Genomic DNA, 13,940 nt, shown 5'->3' with positions numbered 1-13,940 from the left:
TGTCCTTGCAAACATGACATAAAAAGTAAATTTTGTTTGATTTACTATGTGGGATCATTGAAGATTACCAGTTCCCGATTTCCCATTAATTATTTTTAAATTATGCATGACTTACTATGTAGAATCTTCAAAGATTATCTACGAATGGGTGTTGTTATATTAATTATTTTGAAAAATATTTGTAAATATGCAAAACTTTTATATATTAATATTATATTGATCACTCAACCAAATTTCTTATAACGTGAAAACCTTATTCTCCATTAAAAAAAAATAACTCATGTACCTTTAATAAAACCCTTCAAATTCATTTTGTTGTTTAATAATAGAAGTTTGATTGAAGTTTTGTGAGATTGCCTAATAAGGTGAAGTTCATATATATTGTAGCTACTTGAATAGCAAAGAGTTCCCAATCATACGGAAAGAAATAAGATAAACATCATTTTAAATGCAAAACTATACTTACCGAGACATTCCTACAACATATAACCCAACTATGTTTTAAGGTTAGTTTAATGTATTTGCATCCGATTTCTGATTTTCCGTTATTTATATTTTGAGGTTAGTTCAATACAGTTGCATCTAATTTCCAATTCCCGTTATTTATTTTTTGAGATCAGTTCAATGCAGTTGCATCCAGTTTCTGATTTATCGTTAATTATTCTTTTTGATTAGTTCAATACATTTGCATCTAATTTCCAATTCCCTGTTATTATTCTTTGAGGTCAGTTCAATACATTTGCATCCAGTTTCTGATTTCACATTAATTATTCTGTGAGATTAGTTTAATGCATTTGCATCCAGTTTCTGATTTCTCGTTTATTATTTGATAAAGTTACATTTGCATCTAGTTTCCGATTTCTCATTAATTATTGTTTGAGATTAGTTCAATGAATTTGCATCTAGTTTCCTATTTACCATTAATTATTTCTTGAGGTTAGTTCAATGCATTTGCATCCGGTTTATTTTTGAAATTAGTTTCAAGCAGTTCCATCCGGTTTCGATTTCCCATTAATTATTTTTTAATATTAGTTCCACGCATTTGCATCATGTTTCCAATTAATAATTAATTTTTCTTTGATGTTAATTCAATGCAATTGCATCCAGTTTCTGATTTTCTATTAATTTAATCTTTGAGGGTTAGCTCAATGTATTTGTATCCAGTTTCCGATTTGCCGACAATTATTTTTTTATGTTAGTTTGATGTATTTGCATCCAAGTTTTGATTTTCCGTTAATTATTCTTTGAGGTTAGTTTAATACAGTTGTATCCATATATATTCCAATTTTCTATTAATTACTTTTTAAGATTAGTTTAATGTTTGCATTTGCATCCAGTTTTACGATTTTCCGTTAAATATTATTTGAGGTTAGTTAGCCGAGTTTTGGTTCCCCATTAATTTTTTTTTTTACGTTAGTTTCATTCAAGATATTATATATATTTTAAAATATTTGTCATTATTGCTTTTCTTGTTTTTTTTTTTTTTTTTTTTAATTTTCTATTATATATTTTGTGATGTTATTTTTTTGTATAATTGTTTTTAACTATGTTTTGAGGTCATGTTAAGGATATATTCGAAATAAGTCAGTGTTTTATCATAGACACTAAAATTGTATGATTTGTAGTAAGGAATTAGTTTATACAAATTACATATTTTTTAACAATTTTTTTTATTTGATAAAATATATAAGAATTGGAACACTAAAAGTGTTTGATTTGTAATATAAAATTACTTTTTACAAATCACCTATTTTTTAGCAATTTTTAAAAATATTTGTCATTATTGCTTTGCCGTTATTTTTTTTTTTTCATTTTCTATTATATATTTTGTGATGTTATTTTTTGTATAATTGTTTTTAACTATGTTTTGATGCCGTGTTAAAAATATATTCGAAATAAATCGGTGTTTTATCATAGACACTAAAATTGTATGATTTGTAATAAGGAATTATACAAATTACATATTATTATTTTTATTTGATCAAATATATAAGAATTGGAACACTAAAAGTGTTTGATTCATAATAGGAAATTACCTTTTACAAATCACCTATTTTTTAGCAATTTTTTTTATTTGATCAAATGTGTAAAAATTGGAAATACACTCAAACTCTCCAAATATAATAATTAAAAATACACTCAAACTCTCCTAAGAGGTTCTATGTATGTGAGATTGTAGGCTATTAGAAAAGACTATCTTTCAGATTAGAGTGTCACATAGGAGAGAGAGAAAACTAACTCTCTCATATTAGAGTGCCACATAGGAAAGAGAAAATCCTCAATTAGAGATTTAATATTCTATATTCTATCTCACCGCATGCTATAATGATGACCCAATCATGCGTGTAAGCTGTTAACTCGTGCCAGCTTCGCACGCAGAAAACCGCTAACCGCCATTTTTGGTCAAATTTTCGTATAAGATTTGCTCATCTAACGGGGCTTAGGAGTCGGAGTTAAGTTTCAGTAAGTTACGTACGTTTGAAATATAAACCCGACGACCAATTTACATAAATGACCCTAGATTTATTATGAAATTTACAAAAATACCCTTAATAATAATTCAGGTCTTTACATCCTACCCTCCTTAAAAGAAAATTCGTCCTCGAAATTAAATCATACCTTATTTCTCGAACAATTCTGGATATTGTTGCCTCATATCGGCTTCTTTCTCCCATGTTGCTTCCTCCACGTTGTGATTTCTCCATAAGACCTTTACCAATGGAATGACCTTGGACCTCAGTCTCTTCTCTCTCACATCTAGGATCTAAACTGGTCCTTCCGGATAGGTAATGTCTTCTTCCAACTCCAACGATTCCAAATCGACAACATGTAGTGGATCCGGCTCATACTTGCGCAGCATCGAGATATGGAACACGTTATGGACACGTGATAGCCTTTCTGGTAGCTCGAGCTTATAAGCTAGCTCGAGGAGATCTTCGAATCGAGGGAATGGTCCCACGTATCTAGGTGCAAGTTTCCCTTTCATCCCGAACCTCTGAATGCCCTTCTTCGGAGATACTTTCAAGAATACCCTGTCACCTTCATAAAATTCCAAGGGACGTCTACGCCTATCCGCATAACTTTTCTGACGACTCTGGGCTGTGAGCAACCGATTCCGTATCACTCTAATCTTCTCGGTGGTGTCACTAACCATCTCTGGCCCCAACATAATACTATCTCCGGTTTTGATCCAATAGAGAGGTGTTCGCAAGGTCCGCCATACAACGCTTCAAACTGTGCCATACCAATACTAGATTGGTAACTGTTGTTGTAAGCAAACTCGGACAACGCCAAATGAGTCTTCCAACTACCCCCAAAATCAAGCACGCAAGCCCGAAGCATATCCTCTATGATTTGGATGACTCTTTCCGATTGCCCATCGGTTTGCGGATGAAATGCTGTACTGAATTTCAGTTTGGTCCCCAATTCCTTTGAAGACTTCTCCAAAATGAACCGGTAAATTGAGTACCTCTATCTGAAATTATAGAGAGTGGTGCCCCATGCAACCCTCGATTACATCCGCCACGTAGATTTTACTTAGCTTTTCAGAGTAAAGTAGTCTTAACGGTATGAAATGGGCAGACTTGGTCGGATCTATCAACAATGACCCATATAGAATCCATTCCCTCATCGGGTCCTCGGTAACCCGGATACAAAATCCATGGTTATATTCTCCCACTTCCATTAGGAATCTCCGGAGGTTTAAGAAGACCGGTGGTCTATGGTGTTCGACTTTCACTGTTGGCATGTGGCACACTTCTTAACATATTCCGCAATGTGTCGCTTCATGCCCGGCCACCAAAACTGACGACGCAGATCTCTGTACATTTTGGTACCACCAGGATGAATGGTATACTTCGATCTATGTGCCTCCTTCAAGATACTATTCAAAGAGTGATCAAAAGGTACCCAAATTCTTCCTCACGAATCGATGCTTCCGTCTCCGGATTTTTCCCAATCAACATCCTCAGCATTATTTACATATCCTCGGTACCTAGGTCCATCCCTCGATGTATTCTGAGCATTCACAATCTCCTGAACCAAGGTGTTTTCTGCCGTCATCGGTCATCTCACGTGCTAAATAACAGACGCCGAGGATCTCCACTTCCATTTCCGTGATTTCAAAACCATAAGAAGCAGCAGACTCCAGCAATTGCCACTCCTTCATCATCATCTGAGTACAAACATGTTCTCGCTTCCTACTCAATGCATCGGCAACTACATTTGCTTTACCCGGATGGTATTGCAATGTGAATGTATAGTCCTCCATGTACTCAACCCATATCCTCTGCCTCATATTCAAATCTTTCTGCGAGAACAAGTACTTGAGACTCTTGTGATCAGAGAATATCTCAAACTTCTCACCATACACATAATGCCTCCATATCTTTAGAGCATGAATAATCGTCGCTAACTCCAAGTCATGAGTAGGATAATTCTTCTCATGGGCATTCAATTGTCTAGACGCATACGCTATCACTTGGCCTCCTTGCATTAGGACACATCCTAACCCGGTGTTAGAGGCATCAGTATAAATCACATAACCCTTCTCCGGATCTGGAATAGTCAAAACTGGCGCTGTTACCAATCGCGTCTTTAGCTCTTGGAAAGCTTTTTCGCATGCCGAATACACTACTCCCATTTGAAAAGATTTATCACATGAACGCGTCCTACGAACGGGTGTCGTTATACTAAATTATTATAAAAAATATTAGCAGCTATGCATAGCTAAGAGATATGAAAATTATATTAATTATTCATTTAAATTTCTTGCACCACTCTCTATAAAAAGGAAGCATCAAACCTTGATAAAACTCATCGACTTCTTTTTATGGTTAGGTTTAACAATATAAGTTTGATTGAAGTTTTGTGAGAATGCCCAATGTGGCGAAGATAATATTGAAGCTACTTGAATAGCAAGACATTCTCAATCACAGTAAAAGAATTATGATAAACACTACTTAAAATGCAAAACTATATCTGTCGAGACATTTATTAACCTCAAAAAATAATTAACGGGAAATCGAAAACTTGATGTAAATACATTGAACTAACCTCAAAGTACAATTAACAAAAAATCAGAAATTAGATGAAATTGCATTGAACTAACCACAACAAATAATTAACGGAAAACCAAAAACTGAATGCAACTGCATTAAACTAAAATCAGAGATTAACTAATGGGAAATCAAAAATTGGATGCAAATGCATTGAAATAACCTTAAAAAATAGTTAACAGGAAATCAGAAGTCGGATGTAACTGTATCGCACTGACCTCAAAGCATAAATACGAGTAATTAGGAACCCAAAATGAATGTGAGTTTATAAAAACAGACTCTTACATGTATGCAAACTGTATAGAAATTGTAAACTATCGAACTAACCTAGAAAAATAATTGACAAGAAATCAGAAACTGGATGCAAATGTATTGAACTAACCTTAAAGAGTAATTAACGGGATATTGGAACCTGGATACAAATGCAATGAACTAATCTCAAATACTAATTAACGAAACAGTGAAAACTGGATGCAACTGTACTGAATTAACTTTAATGAATAACTAACGAAAAATCATAAAGTGGATGCAATTGCACTGACCTAACCTCAAATAATAATTAACGGAAAATCGAAAACTTGATGCAACTGCATTGAATTAACCTCAAAGAATAATTAATGAGAAATTGAAAACTGAATGCAACGTATTACATTAAACTAACCTCAAAGAATAATTAATGGAAAATAAAAAACTTGATGCAAATGTATTGAACTAATAACCCTAAAACATATTTATATTATATGTAGGGGAAATAAATGTCTCGACAAATATAGTTTTGCATTTTAAGTAGTGTTTATCTTAATTCTTTTATTGTGATTGGGAATGTCTTCTTATTCAAGTAGCTTCAATATTATCTTCGCCACAATAGATATTCTCACAAAACTTCTATTGTTAAACCTAGCAATAAAAAAAAATCGATGAATTTTATCAAGGTTTGATGATTCCTTTTTATAGAAAGTGGTGCAAGAAATTTAAATGAGTAATTAATATAATTTTTAGAATAATTTAATATAACGACACCCGTTCGTAGGACACGTTCATGTGATAAATCTTTTCAAGTGGGAGTAGTGTATTCTTTGAGGATATGGAAACAATCAATCTGTTTTAGAGATTTGTACACATTAATACATAAGCCGAGCGGTGATGATTTACCGCTAAATCACCATAAATCTAATAAAACTATTATACAAGCTAAATCGAGTTTAAGATAATTTCATCTGAAAATTACGGATTAATATCCTAAACCACAAAGTGAATAGGCTATCTCAATTTGATCCCTTAGTTTCCAAGTACTTATACACCATAATCGCTGCTCATTTACGTATTTCGGCTTATTTTCAATAAAAATATATCCTGATTCGAAAATTTGCCGCTAACTCACCATAAATCTAAGAAAACTATTATACAAGTTAGATCGAGTTTAAGATAATTCTATTTGAAAATTACGGATTAATATCCTAAACCACAAAATGAAAAGGCTATCTCAATTCAATCCCTTAGTTTCCAAGTACTTATGCATCATAATCGCTGCTCATTAACGTATTTCGTTTATTTTTAATAAAAATCTATTCTGATTCGAAAATTTGCCACTAAATTACTATAAATCTAAGAAAACTATTATACAAGCTAGATCAAGTTTGAGATAATTTTATTTGAAAATTATGGATTAATATCCTAAACCACAAAGTGAAGAGGCTATCTCAATTTGATCCCTTAGTTCCCAAGTACTTATGCACCATAATCGCTACTCATTAACGTATTTTGGTTTATTTTCAATAAAAATATATTCTGATTCGAAAATTGTACGAAAAAGGTCCCCTGTTTTATGTTGATTTTTTTTTTAAATAATAGATTAAGGCCCTGTTTGGTAACAGGAATTGCCCAACCTCTAGAAGAAATAAGGTCCTGTATATCATGTTTTAGTGTTTGGTCCGGTCTATTTTATAAATTGGGGCCACAACTAATAAATAGGGTATAAATTGGGTTGATTGTAAAACCAGCGTGTATAGTGGATCTTTGGGTTTAGGTCAAATAACGTAATACACGAGAGAAACACAGGAGAGAGAAAATAAAAACATAACTCTCGAAGGAAAAAAAGAAAAGGACTCGAAGGAAAAAAAGAAAAGGGAATTGGGTCGTCTTCTCCATGATGTTACTAGCTTCTCTCCATGACCCCCAACCTATATATTCTTTCGACAAAATCAAAATCACGATTTATACTCACCCCACCACAAATAATCCATTATTCTCTTAAAGTATTTTCAAATCGGTTGAAATCAATCAATTAAAATTTGTTATTAATTTTAAGTTGGGTTTTTTTGTTTGTGGATTTGAAGAAAATTCTCATTGTTTGTATTTTTATGTCGTCATGTATTCAAATAAGATCTTAGAAGAATTTTATACTCGGACGTCACTTGAAGTGACATCCGAGTTTAAAATTGAACTTTTTTACACTTTTCCATCGAGAACAATAGAGAGTGAATATTTATGGATTCTACAATAATTTACAATTGGAGTAGTAAAATCCTAATGGCACCTAGGTGGCGCCTATGTGGAGGTGTAATTTTACACCCCCCCATTGGAGATGCCCTTACCTACGGTATAACACCCCCATTGGAAAGAGTTTTTTGACATTTGGGGTGTAAAATTTCCACTCTATACGGTTTACACCCCCTATTAGAGATGTCTTTATGTTTGGAAAAGTCAAACAAATAGGGGTAAAATAGTCTTTTTCACATATGTTATAAGAGTATAATTGTAACTTTCCTTTCTTTTTGAAGATCAAAACTTTGTTATTTGTCTTCATTGGTGGGTCTCCTCATCACGTGAGAAAGTCAAACAACGGCTACCCACAGTTGAATTCGTCGTGTTTGGTGCGTGCCTTTTGCAAGTATCCAATAATATTGCAGAATCCACACAACGCCAAGCCAATAACACTAAACAGATCCAGAATTGGATCCAGTTGTTCACCATAAAATTAAACCCAAGTACATACGTTCTTTTCCACCTAAACTCGGACGACATTTGAAGTGACGTCCCATTTTAATTTAAAGAAGAGCGTCACTTGAAATGTCATCCAAATTTAAAATTGAAATTTTTTACACTTTCTGTAACGCCCGTATTTTTAAATACGTATTTTTCTATTTATTTATTAATTAATTTAATTATTTATTTTCAAAATTCGTCGGATTGGACTCGGGATACGTGGGCATGGTTTTGGGCCCGAGTCTGTGTTGGGCTTGGGTTTCGGACCCAAGTATATAAACACATTGTTCTGGAAAATAGGGTTCAGAGAAAAATAAAATAATGAAAATGAAAAGAGAGAATTTGGATTTACGGAGGGTGGAGAGCGTATTTCGGACTTCGGAGAAATTAAGTAGGAGAGCCGTTCATCTGGTGAGTAGCTATTTTGCTATTTCACGGAATCTGAAAACCGTGTTATCGTTCATTCTTTTTTCGTCATGTCTCGTTACTATTAAACTAGTTATATATATGTATTTGTTTTGAGTTATTAGAGTAATCGCCGGGCTATTGGAACTCGGAAGTCGTCAATGGCGTCCGCTGAGTCCAACAACAATATTCTGTTTGAACCGTTATTATTATGTTATACTGTTAGACTGTCGGGTTGGATATTTGGGTAAACTGTCGAAGCTTCGACAGAGCGTCAATGGTGGCAGCGAAAACCCCTGTATTCGTTTTTGTTTTTTTGTTGTTTTGCTTTAGTTGGATTTTGATGTTGTATTATTGTTGTTTGTTGGGGGTGGACGAACCGGTGGTTGGGCTGTTTTTGGTTTAAATTGGTTGGTGTATTTTGTGGTGATGTGTTGTGGGGTTGGTTAGTGGTGTTTGAGTGTGTGTGAGGGCTGAAAATGGTGGCGGTTGGAAGCTTGTAACAAGCGTTAATGGAGGTCGCGATTTCAGATCTAGATTTAGGAAGAGTTTTGATTTTTTTATGATTTTTGGTTTTTGCTTTTGTTAAAGGTGTTGGGTTTTTCAATTTGAGTTAAACCGATGTGTTGAAAGGGGAGGACGATCGGATTTGTGGTGGCCGGATTTGGGCTGCTGTGGGTGGAGGGAGATGATGAACAGTACTTTCTCTTGGGCTTGGGCCTTAGCTGTTTGGTTGGGCCAAAAGCTCTAATTTTATGTGGGCCGGTTCTATTTATTTGGTTGGGCCCGATTTTAAGTTATCTTTGGACCAGTTTAATTAAGTTTAGTTTTCGAGCGAACTTCGGTTGTGTTTTGGGCACATTCGATTATAAGTTTTGGGCTCGTTTCTAATATTGCTTGGGAATTGACCCATGGGACTTAAAATAGATCTAAGTGGATCTCTAAATGTTTAAACTTTCGGGTTCTAAGGTTTGGGCTTGGCCAGTTGGGTCCGGACTATGACCTTGGTCATGAGCCCATGAGCCATGCACCTTTGACCTTAGCCATGAACCATGGCTATGACCCTGAACCTGTCGAACACCTGGAAAAAGCAGCGGTTTGACTTTTGACAATGATGAATTGACCTTGACCAGGACCTGTTGACTTTGACCAGGACAGTTTGACTTTGACCAGAACATGTTGACTTTGACTTTGACTATGACATGTTGAGTTTGACCTTGACCATGATGTGTTGACCTTTGACCATTGACTTTGACCGTTGACTGGGAATGTTGACTTTTCCAGTTTTTCACATATTTGATTATATGGATAAATATAGTAATAAAATATTGTTGAGATTGTATAACTTGGTTTGTCATTATCTAATTTAGATTTGGCGTGAGTAGTGTGTAAAAGCATATATATATATGGGCTTTGATTGTGGATGGATTTGTTTATTTGTCTTCTACGTTTATGTGTATATTGTATGGACAATCAAATGCTAAAATCTTTGTGGAAGCTTGTATAAATTTGGTGGTCATTATCTAATTAAGATTTGACATTGATGTTGTGTATTTTTGACACGCGACGATATTGAGATGTTAGGAGACTTTATATTCCTAATGCGTTATAATAAAAATGTATGTGATACGTTGAAGCATTGTGACATGATATAATATGCTGGGATATTTATATTAATGCAATATCTTGGAGAAATGTATATACACTCTATTATTTTATATGTGAGATGCTAATATAGTATTGGTGAATATTTGCCCACGGGAGTGTGATGTAGTGTAATAATATATTGGCACGTGAAAGAATGAAATTTGGTTATGAGATATAATTGTGATGTTTCTAGATATTGTGGCTTAGTGCAATAAGGCAAGTGGCCTGCACGTGATATAGTGGAATGTTTATGAGTCATTAATGTATGACACTGAATAAATTACGTAACGAAAATCTTAGAACCTGACTACCACAACTCATGTGATTGGCCCTTCTGGCGTTTCAGTTAATCTGAATGGCCTTCGGGCGGCCCTTCTGGCGTTTCAGTAAAGCTGAATGGCCCTCTTGGTGTAGCCGAATAGTGGCTTGATTATTCCGTTAAGCAATATAGAACGATGATGCATAATATTTTATGCGAAATAGTGGCGGTGCTTACATAGATTTGGCTTCCGTGTGAGGATTTACGGTGTCGCGGCATCCCTTCGGGTAGTTATGCACCGGAGTGGCTCATTATGTAAGGGAGACATGTGGATGTACATGTTCGGCGTTGGGTTGCGATTGTGGTAGCCGTGGAAACTAGGTAAGACATAGATCTGACGTGATTTTAGGGACACGCAAAGAAAACCTTAATTAATATAATTATGGTAATATGTTTGTTAATGATGTATATCGTAGATAGATGATTATATATGGTTTCAGAAGGGTGGGTCAAACTAATTACTTGGGCGAGACGACCCACTCGTGATTGAGCATGAAAAGAATGCATTATATAATATGTTTGTTTGGTTATTTGTTTAGTTGAACCTAAGGCGCCTCGATGGAGGAACTACATGCCTTATTTATTATGTGTATAGTTTGTTGTGTGGTTAGTGGGAAGTTAAGGCGCCTCAGTGGAGGAACTACCTGCCTTAATTATTATTCTTAAGGATGTTGTACTAGTTGTTGGAAGTTAAGGCGCCTCGGTGGATGAACTAACTGCCGTATGGATTGTGTATATATATGTATAGTATATGTTGTATTTTAGGGCTACTCACACCAGCATTGTTTATAATGCTGACCCGATTTGCATGTTTGCTTATCGGGTGTGTTCATTAAATGAACATAGTTGATAAGTCTTGACAGGTTTAGTGTTGAAGAAGGTTGGTTGCTGCTTGTGGTTTGCGTTAGCATTGCATATCAGGATCTGTTTTGTTTTCCCTTAAGGTGATATAGATTTTTAGTCTAGACGATGTTTTACGTATTTTCATTTGTAAATTTTTGTAATGAAAAGGACATTTGTTTAAGTTGAAATTTTTATTGGTTTTTAATTATCCGCATATTTAAACTGTTTATGGGTTTTTGGAAGTGAAGAGTGCGTCACACCTCGGAGATCGAAGAGTCGGGAACAAATAATGTTTTTCCGAATTCTGTCGAAATTCGGGGTGTGACACTTTCCCATTAGGAACAATAAATAGTGAATATTTATGGACTCTATAATAATTTACAATTGGAGTTGTATAATCCTAATGGCACCTAGGTGGCGCTTATGTGGAGGTGTAATTTTACACCCCCTATTGGAGATGCCTTAAGGCTCATTATGATTAGAAATTAATTTTAAAAACTATAAAACTACAATTTTGCCCTACAAAATGGCAAAAAGAAATTAAAAAATAAAAAAGAATGTGAAATTACCAAACTACCCCTGTGACGTACGGGAAAACACTATTCATCATACCCCATATTTTTCTATATAGTAAGATTTGGATGTAAGATCTATATGAAAAGCTATTTGGTACTGCCAGAATTTTGTATTGGGAATTCAAAAGCTTGTTGTCCATTTTGATATGATAACGTCTGATTGGTCTGAACATGTTTATAGGAATCGAATAGAGCTACTGACTCGTTGGCGAGCCTGACAATAGAGAAAAATGTCATCGAGTGACTCTCAATGACAAAACTATTGAAAAAGTAACTCTCAACACCACATATTTTTTTAAATCACTCATAAAGATGGAGTAGATGAAAAGTCAAATATATCCCTAACAATAAATAATAAACGACCGTGTCCAACTGAAACAACCCGGTGCATATAGTATGAACAATTATTGTTTATACCTTAACATGAGTTATGCATAATCATTGTTCATGTTTCAATATGAGTTATGCACAATCATTGTTCATTCCTCAACATGAGCTATGATCAGTAATAACACTTTAGGAGATAAGTATATGATCAATGAGAACACACAATGTATGAGCTAGTTGGAGCAACTGTTAGGAGATACAAAACTACTGGACCTGAAGAAGCATAAATGATGGCGATAGAAGTGGCTGTCTTACTGGCTTGTTTTATGGGTAGATATAGCGTTTAGGTCATAAAGGCTTTCAACAATGGAGGATGCAAATGGCAGTTGACTGCATTACACTATTGTGTAACAAAACTTTTAAACAATTTAGAGTCTGCGTCTTTTAGTTGGCTCAGTAGGACTGATAATGGGGATGCTCATCAGTTAGCTAGGTGGGTTGTCCAACAGTTACCTATGAAAGATATTCCAAATTGTATGTTGGAGATAAACTATGTTCATTTGTGGTTATAACTCTAATATAAGTCAGTTTATTGGAAAAAAAAAATCAGTAAGAATACTTATTGGAGTATGAACAATCATATCTATTTGGCGTATTGTTCATACATCAACATTGTTCATACTTCAAATATGAACTATAAACGAACATTAATTGTTCATATTTATATATTTATTCGGGTTATGAACAATCATTGTTAATATCTCAATATAAACTATAAACAATTACTGTTCGTACGAACAATCATTGTTCAGACATCAACATAATGTATGAATATTAAAAATATCTATTAGAATATGAACAATCATTATTCAAATATCAACATAATGTACGAGATATGTTCACTTATTTGGATACGAACAATCACTGATTTTTTTTTGCTTTATAAACATAATACAGAGAGGTGAAGCTGGTATTTAAAAAATAAATAAAAATTTACATGTTTTATATCTATAATAACACGTAGGGGTAAAATTGGTATTTATTAAAAAGTAAACAGACTAGGTCAACTTATTTTGTCCTTACGGGTTATTAAAATTGAAATTGTGGGTTCGTGTGTCACTTAATACTTCTTGTGAATTACTGGAAAAAAAAAAAAAAAATGTCCTCTAGCTAGAGTTGTTTTTCCCTGAAATTGGTCCTCTACTCTTTTATTGGAAAAATGTATCCAATGTCTTTATCCAACCTTCCCATGCTAAATTGTGTAGCATTATACAAGAGGATAAAAGTTGTGTAACCTATGTAAGATTGTAAGTCTTTTGAATGCAGGTCAGGGTTTGCCTAACCTTTAGGCTCTGTTTGGCAGTAAAAGAATGTGTAGCAGCCAACCTAATTTAGATGATCCAACACAATAGATGTACAAACAACACAAAGTGGGAATGGAAGCTGTTTGGTCTCACTTTCGTTGTTTTCTCTATACCTTGTCCAATGTTTGTCAACGATTGAAATAGGAAATATAAAAAACAAGTTTTGAAAGGATTAATTCAAAATCAGTGCAGCCCAATCTTCTAAGATCTTATTTGAATACATGACGACATAAAAATACAAACAATGAGAATTTTCTTCAAATCCACAAACAAAAAACCCAACTTAAAATTAATAACAAATTTTAATTGATTGATTTCAACCGATTTGAAAATACTTTAAGAGAATAATGGATTATTTGTGGTGGGGTGAGTATAAATCGTGATTTTGATTTTGTCGAAAGAATATATAGGTTGGGGG

The 13,940-nt window shown here is 34.1% G+C and overlaps 1 protein-coding gene across 1 annotated transcript; it reads right to left on the bottom strand.

Moving 5' to 3' along the window:
• Window positions 1–2,764: 2,764 nt before the first annotated feature.
• Window positions 2,765–3,154, bottom strand: LOC147512300 (uncharacterized). Its single transcript, XM_086598698.1, has one exon. It carries the CDS (start codon window positions 3,152–3,154, stop codon window positions 2,765–2,767), a length of 390 nt encoding a protein of 129 aa, XP_086454824.1.
• Between the last annotated feature and the right edge of the window lie 10,786 nt (window positions 3,155–13,940).

The sequence above is a fragment of the Coptis chinensis genome, chromosome 3, assembly GCF_015680905.1.
Source record: "Coptis chinensis isolate HL-2020 chromosome 3, ASM1568090v1, whole genome shotgun sequence".
Classification (NCBI taxonomy): Eukaryota; Viridiplantae; Streptophyta; class Magnoliopsida; order Ranunculales; family Ranunculaceae; genus Coptis; species Coptis chinensis.
Note: the sequence above shows the minus strand (reverse complement) of the source record. Positions and strands in the feature narration are given on the sequence as shown.

What these genes read in the sequence shown, in the direction of transcription:
- LOC147512300 (XM_086598698.1), bottom strand. Translation starts at nt 3,154, where the DNA reads ATGGTTAGTGACACCACCGAGAAGATTAGAGTGATACGGAATCGGTTG.